This window comes from Phyllobates terribilis, unplaced genomic scaffold, assembly GCF_046119375.1.
Source record: "Phyllobates terribilis strain yellow unplaced genomic scaffold, ASM4611937v1 Scaffold_5__5_contigs__length_657084704, whole genome shotgun sequence".
Classification (NCBI taxonomy): Eukaryota; Metazoa; Chordata; class Amphibia; order Anura; family Dendrobatidae; genus Phyllobates; species Phyllobates terribilis.
The window spans coordinates 418,815,943-418,834,154 of NW_027362765.1; the positions used below are offsets into that span (position 1 = coordinate 418,815,943).

At 44.0% G+C, this 18,212-nt stretch overlaps 1 protein-coding gene across 2 annotated transcripts in view; it reads right to left on the bottom strand.

Annotated features, from left to right (window-relative positions):
• Positions 1-18,212, bottom strand: part of CFAP46 (cilia and flagella associated protein 46) — a 231,327-nt gene that overhangs the window by 198,060 nt on the left and 15,055 nt on the right. For both annotated transcript variants that reach the window (XM_073685201.1, XM_073685200.1), the window contains exons 6-9: positions 15,757-15,921; positions 15,414-15,537; positions 11,530-11,624; positions 1,033-1,146 (exon numbers count right to left, since the gene is read on the bottom strand). In XM_073685201.1, the coding sequence (XP_073541302.1) occupies positions 1,033-1,146; positions 11,530-11,624; positions 15,414-15,537; positions 15,757-15,921 (498 nt within the window). The remainder of the gene's footprint in view (positions 1-1,032; positions 1,147-11,529; positions 11,625-15,413; positions 15,538-15,756; positions 15,922-18,212) is intronic.

Sequence of the window (18,212 nt, forward strand, 5' to 3'; positions counted from 1 at the left end):
AAAGAGATACAGCGTATTACGTCCAGCTGTGGATTTACTACAGATCAGGAGACTGGATCCTATACTCACAGACACCACACACTAAACAGCGTTCTCATGACATTACTGTATTAGAGGGCAGTGGAAAAACGTCCCCTCTAAATGCTTTCATCTGCTACGCTATCGCCTATGTCTGCACCAATGTCAGGAATTTTCGGCTACAAATTTGCTCCCATCACTGTAGACATACATTTTTGCAAATAAAGCCCAATAAATCATCCATCCGGATTGTTACTTTTAAATCTTTTGTTTAGACCTTCCATTGTCTGAAGGTTTCAACAATCCAGAAGGATCTGTGCGGGTTTAAGGCTATATGCCCACGTTAAGTATTTGGTGCAGAAATTTTGGAATCTTCAAAGCACGATCCACGCACTGTCAGGATTCTCCGATGCCATCGGCAAAATTGGGCAGTCCTGTGACAGCAAGAATATGATATGCATTCTCCCGGCCACATTCCAACTAGACATGTGTGGCCTCGCAGTGAAATGAGCAAGTCTAGTCGGAATGTGACAGGGAGAATGCATATTGAATACTTGCGTTTACATGACCGCCCACTCTCACCACCAGCACCGAATAATCCAGACAATGTGTGGTGTGTACTTTGTGTATGCGTTTTTAGGATTCCGAAACAAACTGACTGCAGATTTTCATCACAAACCTAGACAGCCCCTTTAAGTTTAGATGTAGAGTCTGGGAGCATAATTGAGCATGGTTCAGTTCAAACTTTTACTGAGGTCACACAGGGACCCCAGTTTAGTAATAGATGGGGGTCCCGGCGGTGGGGCCCCTATTAATCAGACATTTATCACCTATCCTGTAAATAGGTGATACCTGTGTGAAAACCCCTTTAAGTAATACAATAAAATACCTGTGTACTGCAGCCCAGAAGATGCACATTTGGTAGAAACACTATATCAGACAATAGTTTATTGTGTTGAATACAAATTTAATGTCCCGGCGCAAATAATAAATCATAAGAATAAATTAACTTACTTTTCCGAAGTGGATAAATGCAGAGCCGGCTCGTTGTCCACAGTAGCTAAGAGTTTATAAATTTCATTGAGGTTTGTAAAAATGTCCTTAGCTGTAAAGGAGCCATCCATTTGCCTGAAAATAAAGAAGAAATAATAAGAAATAATAGCGGGTATATTTGTAACAATACAATGTACAGAGCTGCAAATTATTCCGCAGGCAGCGGTAGGAACGCTCGGGTTATTTTTCAATGTTTGTAGCGCTGCCTACTTAGAATATTTAAAGGTGTAACCGCCTTCAGCAAAAAAAAGATGTCCCTGTGTATGATACTAAAAAGGAAAATGGACTGGTTTTCCTGATCTGCTGGAAGTCCCACAGGAAGGGTCCCGGGTTAAAGCAATGCGGTTTTAATACTGACGCGTTTCAAAGTTATCTAACTTCTTCCTCAGGTGGTTGTATCCCGAGGAAGAAGTTAGATAACTTCAAAACGCGTCAGTATTAAAACCGCATTGCTTCAACCCTTGTGTATCCTAGATCCTTCCTGTGGGACTCAACCAGCAGCACAGAAAAAAACACTTAATTTTCCTTTTCAATATTCTTCTGGTTTTACAACCTGTGGTTTTGCAGCGGCTGATTTACCAAAGCTGTAAATTGTTATGGACTACACAACTCCATCAGGTGAGCAAACTCTCCCTACTAACATATTTGTTGCTATCGGTTAAGACGCTATTGCGCTTTTTTTTTTATCCCCTTCTCACGTTGGTACCTTTGTATTATACAATCCAGCTAAAGAAGGAGGACACAGCTGTTTCTAAATGGTTATTCTGCCAGAGGAGGAAATAGCTGCTTATAAAGGGTTAATTTGCAGAAGAGTGAATCAGTTGACTGTAATGGATTGATCTGAGTCTTTAAATACACACAATATATTGGAGAAAGGTTTCATATTTTTCTCCTTTTACTTCATGAATAGTGTTGAGCATTCCGATACTGAAATATCGGGTATCGGCCGATATTCACTGTATCGGAATTCCGATACTTAATTCCGATACTTTTATAATATCGAATACCGGAATCGGAAGTTCCCATAATGCCTGCGCTCTGCAGTGTCTGTGAAGGATGACAAGCTGGATGGCAGCGCTCAGCTGCGATCCAGCTTGTCATCAGAATGCCATCCCAGCGTGGGAGAATTCTCCTGATTGTTTAAAAGCCGGCGCGCGGTAAAAAGCCGCCGGCTTTTAAACAATCACGCAGCCCCATACTGCTTCCCCGCAGCCTCCCACCCCGATCCTCCGCTCCCCTCGCCACCTCCAATCCCAATCGTAAATTAGGACCGGGCGGGGAGCGCAGCACCAAGGAGCGAAGGACCCGGGCGGGGAAGCCGGCAGTGAAAAGACTTCACCGCCGGCTTTCCCGTTCTGTGCTGTGCTTTCCCGCCGGTTATTTCAAATGAACAGCTGAGGTATCAGGTGATGCCGATCAGCTGTTCATTTGAAGTAGCCGCGGTGCCCTCAGAGGGTTCATGTGAGTTCATGCTTGACTGCATGAACTCACATCAACTTTCCCACGGCCGCACAGGTCAGCCTCACCTCCCAGACCCGTCATGATTAGTGTGTGCGGGGTGTGTGTGCGGGGTGTGTGTGTGTGCGGGTGTGTGTGTGCGGGTGTGTGTGCGGGGTGTGTGTGCGTGCAGGCAGACATAGGCCGATGTGACACTACTACTCCCATCGGCCTATGTCTGTCCCCCGTCCACTCCTGCCAGCAGGATCAGCTCGATGGGAGCAGTAGTTCCCATCAGCCTGATCCTGCTATTTAAATTGCCCTACTGTGTCCCCAATAAATTTTAAATACATGTCATTGGTGGCCAGTGGTTACCTAAAAGAAATTAGTTCATACATTACCTGTCCCCGCCGATCGCCACCTAAAATAAAGTAAAAAATAAAAAACTACACCTATACTCACCTAGACACCTAATTCCCCGAAGCCATCGATCTCCTGTAATAAAATATAAAATAATAAACCACAACCTTATCCTTACCCCTCCGTAGTAGTCCACGAGTGTCCCACGAAGATCTCCAGTTCAGAGCAGCCACATAGAATGTGACCGCTCTGAACCGCTGCCGCCGCTAGAATCACGGGGCCGTAAGGGTTCACCGGAGTTCAGGCAGCGCTGCTCCGGTTAGCTCCTTTACGGCACTGCTGTATCGTGAGAAATTCCCACGGTACAGCACTGCCGTAAAGGAGGTCTCCGGAGCTGCGCTGCCTGAATGCACTCCGGTGACCTCAGTCAGTGGCTCCCGCTGCCGGGAGCGGACGTGTTCCCGGCAGCGTGAGCTTACAGCAGCCATGCACAGCTGTCACCATCTCCAGATGTGACAGCTGTGCATGGGAGATCAGCGCAGGAACGTGGACAGGTAACTATTTTTTTTTTAGTAAACTAAGAATTAAATAAAATGGTGTTTTAGTTCAAATAAATTATTTTTTTCTGGGTGTAGTGTGTTTTTTCTTTTTAACACTTTGTAGGTTAGTAATGGGGGTGTCATATAGACGGCCATCATTACTAACCTGGGCTTCATGGCAGCTGGCGCTGACATGAACCCCACCACTATTACCCCCTGCCACCGCACCAGGGCAGCGTGGAAGAGCGAGGCTAAGTGCCAGAATTGGCGCATCCTATGGATGCGCCATTTCTGGGGCGGCTGACGGCTGGTGTTTCTAGCCTGGGAGGGGGCCAATATTCATGGCACCCTTCCTGAGCTATTAATATCAGTCCCCAGCTGTCTGCCTAGCCTTTGCTAGCTATTAAAATAGGGGGGACCCCACGTCATTTTTTTTGGGGGGGTCCCCCATTTTAATAGCTAGTAAAGGCTAGGTATTCAGCTGGGGGCTGATATTAGTAGCCTGGGAAGCTCCGTGGGTTTTACCCCCTTCCCAGGCTTCAAACATCTGCCCCAGCCGTCTGCTTAACCTCCGCTAGAGACTAAAATTATGGGGGATCCCACGCCATTTTTTTTTAAAATAAATCCTTTATTTTAACACTAAATGACATTTGAGGACTTAATAAAGATGCAGTCCCTAAATTATTATTTATTTTTTAATAAATTTTTCCCAAAACTTTTGACGTGGGCTTCGCCATATTTTTGTATGCCAGCCAGGTACAGCATCCAGCTTCTATGAACGCGCCATTTTCCGGGGCGGCCGCGGACTGCAATTTTCAGCGGGGGGGCAGAAAGCTTGGGCCTCCCTGCGCTGCAGATTCCATCCCCCAGCTGCCTAGTTGTACCTGGCTGGACACAAAAATAGGGAGAAGCTCCACGTTTTTTTTTTTTTAATTATTTCATGAAATTCATGGAATAATTAAGAAAAAAAGGGCTTCCCTATATTGTTGTGTCCGGCCAGGTACAAATAGGCAGCTGGTGGTTGGGGGCAGCCCGTTCCTGCCTGCTGTACCTGGCTGGACACAAATATAGTGCGAAGCCCCACTTCAATTTTTTTTAAATATTTCATGAAATTCATGAAATAATTAAGAAAAAAAGGCCTTCCCTATATTGTTGTGTCCGGCCAGGTACAAATAGGCAGCTGGTGGTTGGGGGCAGCCCGTTCCTGCCTGCTGTACCTGGCTGGACACAAATATAGTGTGAAGCCCCACGTCAATTTTTTTTTAATTATTTCAGGAAATTCATGAAATAATTAAAAAAAAATTATGTGGGGCTTCGCCCTATATTTGTGTCCAGCCAGGTACAGCAGGCAGGAACGGGCTGCCCCCAACCACCAGCTGCCTATTTGTACCTGGTTGGACACAACAATATAGGGAAGCCCTTTTTTTCTTAATTATTCCATGAATTTCATGAAATAATTTAAAAAAAAAAATACGTGAAGCTTCTCCCTATTTTTGTGTCCAGCCAGGTACAACTAGGCAGCTGGGGGCTGGAATCTGCAGCGCAGGGAGGCCCAAGCTTTCTGGGCCCCACCCGCTGCAAATTGCAGTCCGCAGCCGCCCCGGAAAATGGCGCTTTCATAGAAGCTGGATGCTGTACCTGGCTGGCATACAAAAATATGGCGAAGCCCACGTCAAAAGTTTTGGGAAAAATGAATTAAAAAATAAATAATAATTTAGGGACTGCATCTTTATTAACTCCTCAAATGTCATTTAGTGTTAAAATAAAGGATTTATTTAAAAAAAAATTGACGTGGGGCTTCGCCCTATATTTGTGTCCAGCCAGGTACAGCAGGCAGGAACAGGCTGCCCCCAACCACCAGCTGCCTATTTGTACCTGGCCGGACACAACAATATAGGGAAGCCCTTTTTTTCTTAATTATTCCATGAATTTCATGAAATAATTTAAAAAAAAAAAAAATGCGTGGGGCTTCGCCCTATTTTTGTGCCCAGCCAGATACAACTAGGCAGCTGGGGGCTGGAATCCGCAGCGCAGGGAGGCCCAAGCTTTCTGGGCCACCCCCGCTGCAAATTGCAATCCGCAGCCGCCCCAGAAAATGGCGCGTTCATAGAAGCGCCATCTTCTGGCGCTGTACCCAACTCATCCAGGGCCCTGGTGCGGTGGCTCACTGGGTAATAAAGGGGTTAAGGCCAGCTTGGCATTATCAGCTGGCCCTAAGCCCGAAATTCATGGGGTCACGCCAATATTAGACATGACCACCATGAATTTCTAGTAAAGTATTTAAAAAAACACAACACCCAGAAAAAAGTCCTTTAATTGAAATAAACACACAATTCTTTATTGTTCTAAATTAAACCATACTTACCATCATGCCCATTCCAGCTGAAGCCAACGATCTCCTGCAATAAAAGTAAAATAATAAAGCAACATCATCCTTACCTTTCCATGGCTCCCACGACAGCTTCAGCTCTGCTACATCGAGATGACAGGCTGGACCGCAGCAGAACGCTGCCATCCATCCTGTCATCCCGCAGACACTGAGAAGCGCAGGCATACTTCCACTCCTCAGTGTCTGGCTGTGACGGCATCCAGATGAGCCGAGGTCATGTCCAATGAACTCAGCTCACCTCATGTACGTCACTGACAGCGTGGGAAAATTCTCCTGCACTCAGCGCTTCAGCGTGAGAATTTTCCCACGCTGTCAGTGACGTGCATGAGGTGAGCTGAGTTCATTGGACATGACCTCACCTCATGTATGTCACTGACAGCGTGGGAGAATTCTCACGCTGAAGCGCTGAGTGCAGGAGAATTTTCCCACGCTGTCAGTGACGTGCATGAGGTGAGCTGAGTTCATTGGACATGAACTCGGCTCATCTGGATGACGTCACAGAGAGACACTGAGGAGCGCAAGCATGCCTGCGCTTCTCAGTGTCTGCGGGATGACAGGCTGGATGGCAGCGTTCTGCTGCGGTCCAGCCTGTCATCTCGATGTAGCAGAGCTGAAGCTGTCGTGGGAACCATGGAAAGGTAAGGATGAGGTTGCTTTATTATTTTACTTTTATTGCAGGAGATCGTTGGCTTCAGCTGGAATGGGCGTGATGGTAAGTATGGTTTAATTTAGAACAATAAAGAATTGTGTCTTTATTTCAATTAAAGGACTTTATTCTGGGTGTTTGTGTTTTCTTTTAACTTTGACTATGGGGTTAGTAATGGGGGTGTCTTATAGACGCCTCTCCATTACTAACCTGGGCTTGATGTCAGCTGGCATTATAAGCTGACATCAACCCCAACCCTATTACCCCCTGCCACCGCACCAGGGCAGCGTGGAAGAGCGAGGCTAAGTGCCAGAATTGGCGCATCCTATGGATGCGCCATTTCTGGGGCGGCTGACGGCTGGTGTTTCTAGCCTGGGAGGGGGCCAATATTCATGGCACCCTTCCTGGGCTATTAATATCAGCCCCCAGCTGTCTGCCTAGCCTGTGCTAGCTATTAAATTAGGGGGGACCCCACGTTATTTTTTTTGGGGGGGTTCCCCCATTTTAATAGCTAGTAAAGGCTAGGTATTCAGCTGGGGGCTGATATTAGTAGCCTGGGAAGCTCCGTGGGTATTACCCCCTTCCCAGGCTTCAAACATTTGCCCCAGCTGTCTGCTTAACCTCCGCTAGAGCCTAAAATTAAGGGGAACCCCACGCCAATTTTTTTTTAAATAAATCCTTTATTTTAACACTAAATGACAAGTACAGTAATCAACACTGTCACTGTACTTCATATATATGTGACTGACATGTTTCTATCTATCTAATCTATGTGTGATCCTCTATTCTTTCTGTTATAAATTGTCGGGTACAGATGCTGAATTGCCGGCCGGCTTTCTTAAAGAGACGGTGCATGAAAACACTATTATTTTTTTAAATAAATCCTTTACACTAAATGACAAGTACAGTAAGCAACACTGTCACTGTACTTCATATATATGTGACTGACATGTTTCTATCTATCTAATCTATGTGTGAAGCTCTATTCTGTCTGTTATAAATTGTCGGGTACAGATGCTGAATTGCCGGCCGGCTTTTTTAAAGAGACGGTGCACGAAAACACTAATATTTTTTTTAATAAATCCTTTACACTAAATGACAAGTACAGTAAGCAACACTGTCACTGTACTTCATATATATGTGACTGACATGTTTCTATCTATCTAATCTATGTGTGATTCTCTATTCCTTCTATTCTAAATTGTCGGGTACAGATGCTGAATTGCCGGCCGGCTTTTTTAAAGAGACGCTGCATGAAAACACTATTATTTTTTTAAATAAATCCTTTACACTAAATGACAAGTACAGTAAGCAACACTGTCACTGTACTTCTTATATATGTGGCTGACATGTTTCTATCTATCTAATCTATGTGTGAAGCTCTATTCTGTCTGTTATAAATTGTCGGGTACCGCTGCTGAATTGCCGGCCGGCTTTTTTAAAGAGACGCTGCACGAAAACACTAATATTTTTTTTAATAAATCCTTTACACTAAATGACAAGTACAGTAAGCAACACTGTCACTGTACTTCATATATATGTGACTGACATGTTTCTATCTATCTAATCTATGTGTGAAGCTCTATTCTTTCTGTTGTAAATTGTCGGGTACCGGTGTATGCCGCTGATGAATTGCCGGCTTTTCATGTCATTCTACATTATTCTTAGTTGTTTTCCTTCATGTAGAATTAACCTACAAGGAAAGAAAGGGTTTATTTTCATTCCGATATTTGTGTCCCATAGACTTGCATTGGTTTCCGGTATCGGAATCGGCGATATCCGATACTTTTTGGGTATCGGCCCGATCCAATCCGATACGATATTTCCTGATATCGGAAGGTATCGCTCAACACTATTCATGAGGCTTTCCAGGAGGTGATCAAGCTATTTGTTTTGTTGAGTCATCACATTCTATGAGATATAACCTTTATATTTTTTTTCTTTGATGTAACTACAGTAGATGAAAAACTGTATTACTGTGATGAGATGTAGTTTATAATTGCACTATTTGGGGTGCATACGGTATAATGAATGAATTAGTTTTATTTTTACTCTTCTTGGGGGATGGGTATGCAGAAAAAAAAAACAAATTCTTGTTCTTTTGTATTTTTTTTTCTTTTATAAAGTTATTTTTATTGTACGGCTCAGGACAAATATGTTAATAACAAATATGCAGTTTTTTATGGTTTAGCACTTTTACACAATAAAAACATGTTGTATGGTTAAAAAAACAAATGGTGCAAATGTGAAACTATATTCCACAGAATTCTATAAAAATAGCATAACTGTATGAAATGTCGCTAAATTTTTGTAGTTAAGCAAAAACATTTGCGACTTTTCGCATTTTTACGCCGTTCTTAGGCCAGCTCCCACCAATGTTTTGAAAAGTTGGAGAAGCTTAGAAGAAAAGGAGACTGTCAGAGAGCGAACAGCAAAATCATCATAATTTACTAGCGTAAATTGTTGTACTCCAGTCTCGGACTGTAGTACATTTTTTGAACAGGTGCATGCCAGCTGAAAGATGCAGCAAATTCATTACTTTAGCACAATCTTGAATGAATTGGAGCCATAGTTTTCAAAGCATTATTGTCTATCAGTGTTACATGGCTGTGGCATGGTCTTATAGGCAGATCTGTATAGCAGACCTAAGGGCCTATGTTGGGCAGGTTACCATTGGTAACCCATCTGCGGAGCCGCACATGCTCAAAGTACTCTTCATTCATTGTCTATGGAACTAGTGGAGAAAGCCAAGTACAGAACTCATCTATTTCCAGCAGTCCTATAGACAATTAATGGAGTGGAGGCCGAGCATGCACACCTCAGCTCCAATAAAGATGGGGCCCTGCAGAGCCAAATTCTCAGGAAACAGCGGGTCGACCCCAAGCAATCAAAATTCTCCCCTATCCTACGGAGAGGGTGTAACTTTCAATTGTGCGAATGACCCTTTAATTATTTGAACTGAAAATCAATGGGTTCTTATTGTAATTCATGGATATGTTCAGTCCTCCATGGTGAGAGACAGCCTTTTTAGCCTCTCTATGTCTGATAGACAGCCTTTTTAGCCCCTCTATGTCTAAGAGACAGCCTTTTTAGCCCCTCTATGTCAGAGAGACAGCCTTTTTAGCCCCTCTATTTCTAAGAGACAGCCTTTTTAGCCCTTCTGTCTGAGAGACAGCCTTTTTAGCCCCTCTATTTCCAAGAGACAGCCTTTTTAGCCCCTCTATGTCTGAGAGGCAGCCTTTTTAGCCCCTCTATGTCTAAGAGCTTGCCTTTTTAGCCCTTCTATGTCTGAAAGCCAGCCTTTTTAGCCCCTCTATGTCTACGAGCTTGCATTTTTAGTCCTTCTATGTCTGAGAGCCAGCCTTTTTAGCCCCTCTATGTCTAAGAGCCTGCCTTTTTAGCCCCTCCATTTCTGAGAGCCAGCCTTTTTAGCCCTTCTATGTCTGAAAGCCAGCCTTTTTAGCCCTTCGATGTCTAAGAGCCTGCCTTTTTAGGCCCTCTATGTCTGAGAGACTGCCTTTTTAGCCCCTCTATGTCTAAGAGCCTGCCTTTTTAGCCCCTCCATTTCTGAGAGCCAGCCTTTTTAGCCCTTCTATGTCTGAAAGCCAGCCTTTTTAGCCCTTCGATGTCTAAGAGCCTGCCTTTTTAGGCCCTCTATGTCTGAGAGACTGCCTTTTTAGGCCCTCTATGTCTTGGCTAAAGAGATTGTGAACATAGGAACCCCTCAGTTAACACAAATTCCTTTAAAGCACCACTTCAGCGTTTTTTTTTTTATTGCAGCGCTACTAATCTAAGTTTCCTATAGAACGAGATGCCTAAGCAAAGGAAACCACGAATATATAGCCAATGTAGTAGGAAAATAGAAAATTACTTTATTAGAAAAATTTATATAGGAAAAATACTTCAAGTCGTACAGGACTATAGTGACAAAATCACATATAGAAAATTAAAACATAATTAAAAACAAACAACAGGTGTCACCATAGGGTGCAGATTCCAAATCCATCATATAACATTATCCTTCATTGCCTTTCCCTCACATAAAAAAAACAAAAAAAGAGAGAGAGGGGAGTGGGTTGCATATATGTATATGTATATATGGGCGAGGAAGAAAGATATCATAATACGGTATACATGGCCACAAATAAGGCCTCACACATCATAACCTACACTTCCATCAACTCCCTAACATCAATATTATCAACCCCAACAAAAGAGAGACATATTACAGGCAAAGAAAAAGAAACATGATTCACCTTGTGGGATGAAGAAGCTGCACGCCGTGTGGCTCCCCGACGCGCGTTTCGTGGCTCCTGCCTTTTTCAAGGGGATGACTGAGACTGGATATGTGTAGCCTAAGAGCCTGCCTTTTTAGCCCCTCCATTTCTGAGAGCCAGCCTTTTTAGCCCTTCTATGTCTGAAAGCCAGCCTTTTTAGCCCTTCGATGTCTAAGAGCCTGCCTTTTTAGGCCCTCTATGTCTGAGAGACTGCCTTTTTAGGCCCTCTATGTCTTGGCTAAAGAGATTGTGAACATAGGAACCCCTCAGTTAACACAAATTCCTTTAAAGCACCACTTCAGCGTTTTTTTTTTTTATTGCAGCGCTACTAATCTAAGTTTCCTGTCCCTAGTCTTATACGCCCCAGCCGACGTCTTCAGCTCTTCCCAGCGCCACTCCGGTCTATCTCCATCAGTTTGTGAGCTGGAGATTGCTCCAGTATTTGTTGGAGTGATCTGGAAGTCACTACTCAATGTAAGTTTATGAGAATCTGAACAAAGTTCTTACAGATTTACATTGAGAGCTTGCGTTGGTTACCTCTGACTTCCGGTCAGTCAAAAGTTGCGATCACAAGATGGCGGTGCAGGACCGCAGTGGCGCCGAGAAGAGCAGAAGACGGCGGCTGGTAAGTATAAGGCACAGGGAACTTAGATTAGTAGAACATATTTTTTATTGCAACTCTGGAGTGGTGAAGATAAAAATGAGTTTTGTAGCCCTGAGGAATCCCGGTTCTAAGTTAAATCTACGACAGTCCCTGCATTTTTGTCTAAAAATCACCGATCCATCTAGAACGAACAAGCTCCTACTTACGATCTCAGCTTCTGAATTTTATAGATGACTGACAAAGTCGCTGAGCTCCTGGCTTCTTTAGCAGCTTTAGCAGAATCAATTAATTTGTGATGCACCTTAATGTAAGATAACAATTCATTATTCATTGCAGGCAGAAAACAAACATTAAATGCACTTTGCATGTATAGATCTAATTGACTAGTCACAGGGATAGAGGCGATTTACATAAATGATTAGAGAGAGGCCACATTTCATCGAGAAATCAAATTTCATTAAACGTCCTGAAAGCCGCATTCGCGTTAGCTGACAAAGTCTAAATGCTCTTTACATGAGACTGGAGGAAATACAATATGACCTATTTTATGCAGATAGTGTTCATTTAGCAAACCCAAACCTCAGTATAGTCTGCAAGTCAGAGCAAGACCGGCCAGAGATTCACAGGTTATCTGCCCAATCCACAGTGTTACAAAAACACTCCCACGCAGAGTGGGGAAAAAAAGAGAAATAATCTCTGAGATGTCGTTTTCCGTGGCTGATGATGGCCCCGATTCATCATCACTTTCTCCACTTAGTTTGCTCCTTTTCAGTAGCTTTAGTATTGGGACCTTATTCTCTGTACGTTTTGAGCCACTTAGTGCAAATGAGCAAGATGTTGAGGACCGATAGAAGCGAATAAGAAATAGGGCTGCATGATCTGACTATATAGGCATAGATGTCAGAAAATGTGAGGCAGGGGCATCTCCAAGATCATATCCCAATATGTAGTAGGAGTAATAATTATAATATTAGTAAATACCTCCAACTAGGAATGTAGTATAGTTCTTCTGATTCGCTATGTTGCTTACCCCGTGTGCAGGGCACTGCAGTAGCTTAGGTATCCATGGTTACGACCACTCATATAGTGACAGTTAGTTAGCTGTTAGTGGTCGTAACTATGGATAGCTAAGCCACTGCAATGACCTGCACTCTAATTGGAGTCATTTGCTAATATTATTATTATTACACCTACTACATATTGGGATTGGATCTTAGAGATGGGAATACCCCTTTAAATATCTGATAACATCTGGATGGAAAAGAATAGTGTAGTGGTCATGCATGTCCAAACTTTTCAGGAGTGACTAAAACAGCGGAGCAAGCATGCATGGCCGCTGCTCCGTTCATTCCCAGAGCCTAGCACCAACCCCTTGGTCTATAACAGTCCAATGCTATCCTCTTATAACTGAGCCGGTCTGTGCAACTGTGCAAAATAATAGAGCACCCCAAAGTGATAAAGAAAAGAGAGAGCTGGAAATAGCACACTATGTCTGCTGAGGAGCACACAGTACATGGAGCTTCTCCGCCATTTAGGGTTTGTGAGACGCGTTCCAGGAGGTATTAACAAAAATGAATATTTCATGCCGTGCACTATTTTAAAGGGACTTTATCAGCAGGTTGTTGCTATGCAATCTAAGAACAGCATAATGTAGGGACAGAGACCCTGATTCAAGAAATGTGTCACTTACTGGGCTGCTTGGTGCAGTTTTGCTAGAATCCCTGTTTTCTCTGTTGTAGATGTAGCAGTGCTCAGATTGCTAACCTGTGTATAACCACCCACACCACTAATTGGCAGCTTGTTCACAATACACAGTGAACAGCCACTCAGTGGTGGGGACGGGGTTACACAGATTAGCCTGACTACTGCGCACGTGATACCTAGTCCGGCAGTGATAATCTCCTGCTGATAAAACACTGAATGAGTTGAAACCACAGAACACAGCCTAGTGACACATCGCTGTAATCAGGCTCTCTTGGCATATACTATGCTGCTCTCAGATAAAATAGCAGATTCTCTTTAATACACAGTTTGGAGGGGTACATAATGTCCCCATAAGTTAAAGAGAGCATGGGTACTTCTATATAGGAAGGATATGCCAGGGATTCATAGGTACTTCTACATAGGATGGATATGCGGGGATTCATGGGTACTTCTACATAGGACGGATATGCCTGTGATTCATGGGTACTTCTACATAGGACTGATATGCCGGGGATTCATGGGTACTTCTACATAGGACGGATATGCCGGGGATTCATGGGTACTTCTACATAGGACGGATATGCCGGGGATTCATGGGTACTTCTACATAGGACTGATACACCAGGGATTCATGGGTACTTCTACATAGGACTGATACGCCGGGGACTCATGGGTACTTCTACATAGGACTGATATGCCTGTGATTCATGGGTACTTCTACATAGGACTGATATGCCTGTGATTCATGGGTACTTCTACATAGGACTGATATGCCGGTGATTCATGGGTACTTCTACATAGGACGGATATGCCGGGGACTCATGGGTACTTCTACATAGGACTGATACACCAGGGATTCATGGGTACTTCTACATAGGACTGATACACCAGGGACTCATGGGTACTTCTACATAGGACTGATACGCCGGGGACTCATGGGTACTTCTATATAGGACTGATATGCCTGTGATTCATGGGTACTTCTACATAGGACGGATACGCCGGGGATTCATGGGTACTTCTACATAGGACTGATACACCAGGGACTCATGGGTACTTCTACATAGGACTGATACACCAGGGACTCATGGGTACTTCTACATAGGACTGATACGCCGGGGACTCATGGGTACTTCTATATAGGACTGATATGCCTGTGATTCATGGGTACTTCTACATAGGACGGATATGCCGGTGATTCATGGGTACTTCTACATAGGACGGATATGCCGGGGATTCATGGGTATTTCTACATAGGACGGATACGCCGGGGATTCATGGGTACTGCTACATAGGACTGATACACCAGTGATTCATGGGTACTTCTACATAGGACTGATACGCCGGGGACTCATGGGTACTTCTACATAGGACTGATACGCCGGGGACTCATGGGTACTTCTACATAGGACTGATACGCCGGGGACTCATGGGTACTTCTACATAGGACTGATACGCCGGGGACTCATGGGTACTTCTACATAGGACTGATACGCTGGGGACTCATGGGTACTTCTACATAGGACTGATATGCCGGGGATTTTCTACTTCATATTTGTGAGTGGAAAATCAACTGCATATTAAAGATACCAGCAAAACAGATTGGATGTTAATTAATCTCATCCATATGCTTCAGAGAAAATCCACACTGGAAACTGACATGCGCTGTGGATTTACAATCTGCAAGATGTCAATTTATACTGTGGATTTTCACAAGTTAAAATCTGCAGAATTTCCCCAGCAAAATCTTAAGTGCTTTTTGCAGACTTGCAGTGAATCAGTCCCGTGAGGACAAGGCTATGTTCACACCTTCTTTTCGGACATTCCCTTTGTGCGTTCCGCTTTTATGAAAAGACAAATGAAAATAATTTCCAAAATGGAAACGGCTGCATGAATGATGCAAAAGGTTGCCAAGGGACCACCCATCGATTATTATGGGGTCTTTCTGAGATACGTCATTAGAAGGGAAAAAGCTCTGCATGATGCAGCTTTTCTTCCTTTTTAAAAACCGACACATAACATAACCCTGACAGATCTCAGAATAATCAGAGGGGTCCCTCTGCTTTTGTTTGCATCAGTTATGTAATAGATCTATATTGGACATTTACAGTTGTCAGAACAGAGGTGTGAACAGAGCCCAACACTCTCTCTTAGGGCTCTCTGAACATGGACCGCAATGCAGGGACTGGCCACGCTCTCCCAACCCGAGCCACTGACAAATATGAAGCTCTGATGGTCGGGTTGGTAAAGCCGCGGCCGCCGCCAGCCCATGCATTGTGGTCCGTGCTCGGACCGATACGCACGGATGTGTGCATGAGCTCTTAGGGTGTCACATTTCGAAATCATTTTGTGTACACAATGTAAAATACAGGGATCATGCACTTACCATTTTGGCAAAGAGAACAGGGTATTTCTGGGGGGCATGGACTTTAATGAATTCACTAGCCATAATGGCACAGTCAGAAGCTTCCATCATTTTTTGGGCATCCAAATAACTGTCCAGCAATTCACTAAATAAAAAAATAATACAAAACTGTAAAAATCTACAAATTCCCAAAGAGAACAAGACCCTCCAATGCCCGGAGCCGGATCCACTGTCTCTACAGAGATGTGACTATAATGCATTTCATAGAGCTAAGAAAGGCAATTCGGGTGGTGTGGAAAACATAAGATGGAGTTTACAAAGGTCGAGTCACAGAGAGGAGACAATCTGGTATAAGGAGACTCACAGCATCAGATCTGCTCTCCAGGTCTTATCGGCATCATCGATTTCACCCAATGACTTAACAATATTAACCAGGCTGGGGATAAGGAGATGACGACTTCCAGGCTTCAGCAGAGGCCGCACCGTTTGCAGGTACAAGACAGAGGCGTTATACACAAGGAAGTGATACCTGTATGTGCAAAAAATAAGAATATCCTGATTAATATAAGATAACTAGCTCAGAAATTATATACCACAAGAAAGCTCTTGCCTTCCTGTTTGGAAGGGGTTATCCCACCAATAAGATTTCATTTATCACCTAGCTCACAAGAAAGCGGTGCTACGTGTGAGTAGAGCGGTAATACACTTGTGTGACCACTGCTCCATTCACTTCTATGGGAGCGGTAATGTGCATGTGTGACCACTGCTCCATTCACTTCTATGGGAACGGTAATGTGCATGTGTGACCACCGCTCCATTCACTTCTATGGGAGCGGTAATGTGCATGTGTGACCACTGCTCCATTCACTTCTATGGGAGCGGTAATGTGCATGTGTGACCACTGCTCCATTCACTTCTATGGGAACGGTAATGTGCATGTGTGACCACCGCTCCATTCACTTCTATGGGAACGGTAATGTGCATGTGTGACCACCGCTCCATTCACTTCTATGGGAGCGGTAATGTGCATGTGTGACCACCGCTCCATTCACTTCTATGGGAGCGGTAATGTGCATGTGTGACCACTGCTCCATTCACTTCTATGGGAACGGTAATGTGCATGTATGTCCTCCGCTCCATTCACTTCTATGTGAACAGGAATGTGCATGTGTGTCCACCGCTCCATTCACTTCTATGGGAGCGGGAATGTGCATGTGTGACCACTGCTCCATTCACTTCTATGGGAGTGGTAATGTGCATGTGTGACCACTGCTCCATTCACTTCTATGGGAATGGTAATGTGCATGTGTCCACCGCTCCATTCACTTCTATGAGAATGGTAATGTGCATGTGTGTCCACCGCTCCATTCACTTCTATGGGAGCGGGAATGTGCATGTGTGACCACTGCTCCATTCACTTCTATGGGAGTGGTAATGTGCATGTGTGACCACTGCTCCATTCACTTCTATGAGAATGGTAATGTGCATGTGTGACCACCGCTCCATTCACTTCTATGGGAGGGGTAATGTGCATGTGTGACCACCGCTCCATTCACTTCTATGGGAGGGGTAATGTGCATGTGTGACCACTGCTCCCAGATGATACTTTTACCTCTTGTGAACAGGTGAGTAGTTTTTTATGGTATAATGTCATTAACGCGGTGACAGCTGCTCCTCCTGAAAAGTCAAAAGTTGTTACAAGTCCTACAGAGGGATGCAGCACTCTTGAAATTGCTAAGATCTTGGGGTGCGATCACAGAACCATCAAAAGTTTTGTTGCAAAAATTCACCAAGGTCCCAAAAACATGTTGAGAAAAAAAGACACCCATTAACTGCCAAAGATGTGAGAAGAATCAGACGTGAAGCGACCAGGAGCCATTATCCTCTAGTGATGTATTACAGAACTGCAGCCTCCATGGAGGCCCAGAAGTACAAGGTGTTCAGTGCTCAAAGACCCGGCCAAGGTGAGGAGGCTGAACTCCGGCCACCACTGAGCAAGACACAGAAGACAAATGTCAAGACTGGACCAAGAAATATCAGAAGACTGATTTATCAAAGGTTTTATGGACTGATGAGATGAAAGAGACTCTTGACGGACCAGATGGATGGGTCCGAGGCTGGATCAGTAACGGGCACAGACTTCCACTCCGACTCAGACGCCAGCAAGGTGGAGGTGGGGTCCTGCTATGGGCTGGTGTTATTAAAGAGGACCTAGTTGGACTTTTTCAGGTTGAAGATGGACACAAAATCAACATCCAAACCTACTCCCAGAAGACACTTTCTTCAAGCAGAGATACAAGAAAAGTCTGCATCTTTCAAGAAAACCAGGATGTTTCTGCTGAACAAAGCTCCATCACACCAACGAAGTCTCCACTAGTCGGCTGCCAGTAACGGCCTTAAAGATGAAAGAATAATGACACGGCCCCTTCCTCACCTGACCTAAACCCTATAGAGAACTTGTGGGTCCTTCATAACTGGGAGATTTATGGTGAAGGAGAACAATCACCTTTCTGATCAGTGTCTGGAGGCCGTGGCTGGTGCGGCCCAAAAAGGTGGTCGTCAACAGATTAAGAAACTGACGGACTCCATGGATGGAAGGGTTATGACTTAATGAAAAGAAATGGGCTATAATGGTCACTGATATTTTTATGGAAATGTCAGACATGTATTTTTGCACATTTTGGGGTGTTTGGTTATTAACAGATGAAAATTATCAAGATGGGAAAATTTTAATTTTTCATTCAGTTGCCCAATGATTCTGCACACATCGATATTCTCATAAGAAAGACAAAGCCTCACTTTTACTGTCTTAAATATTCA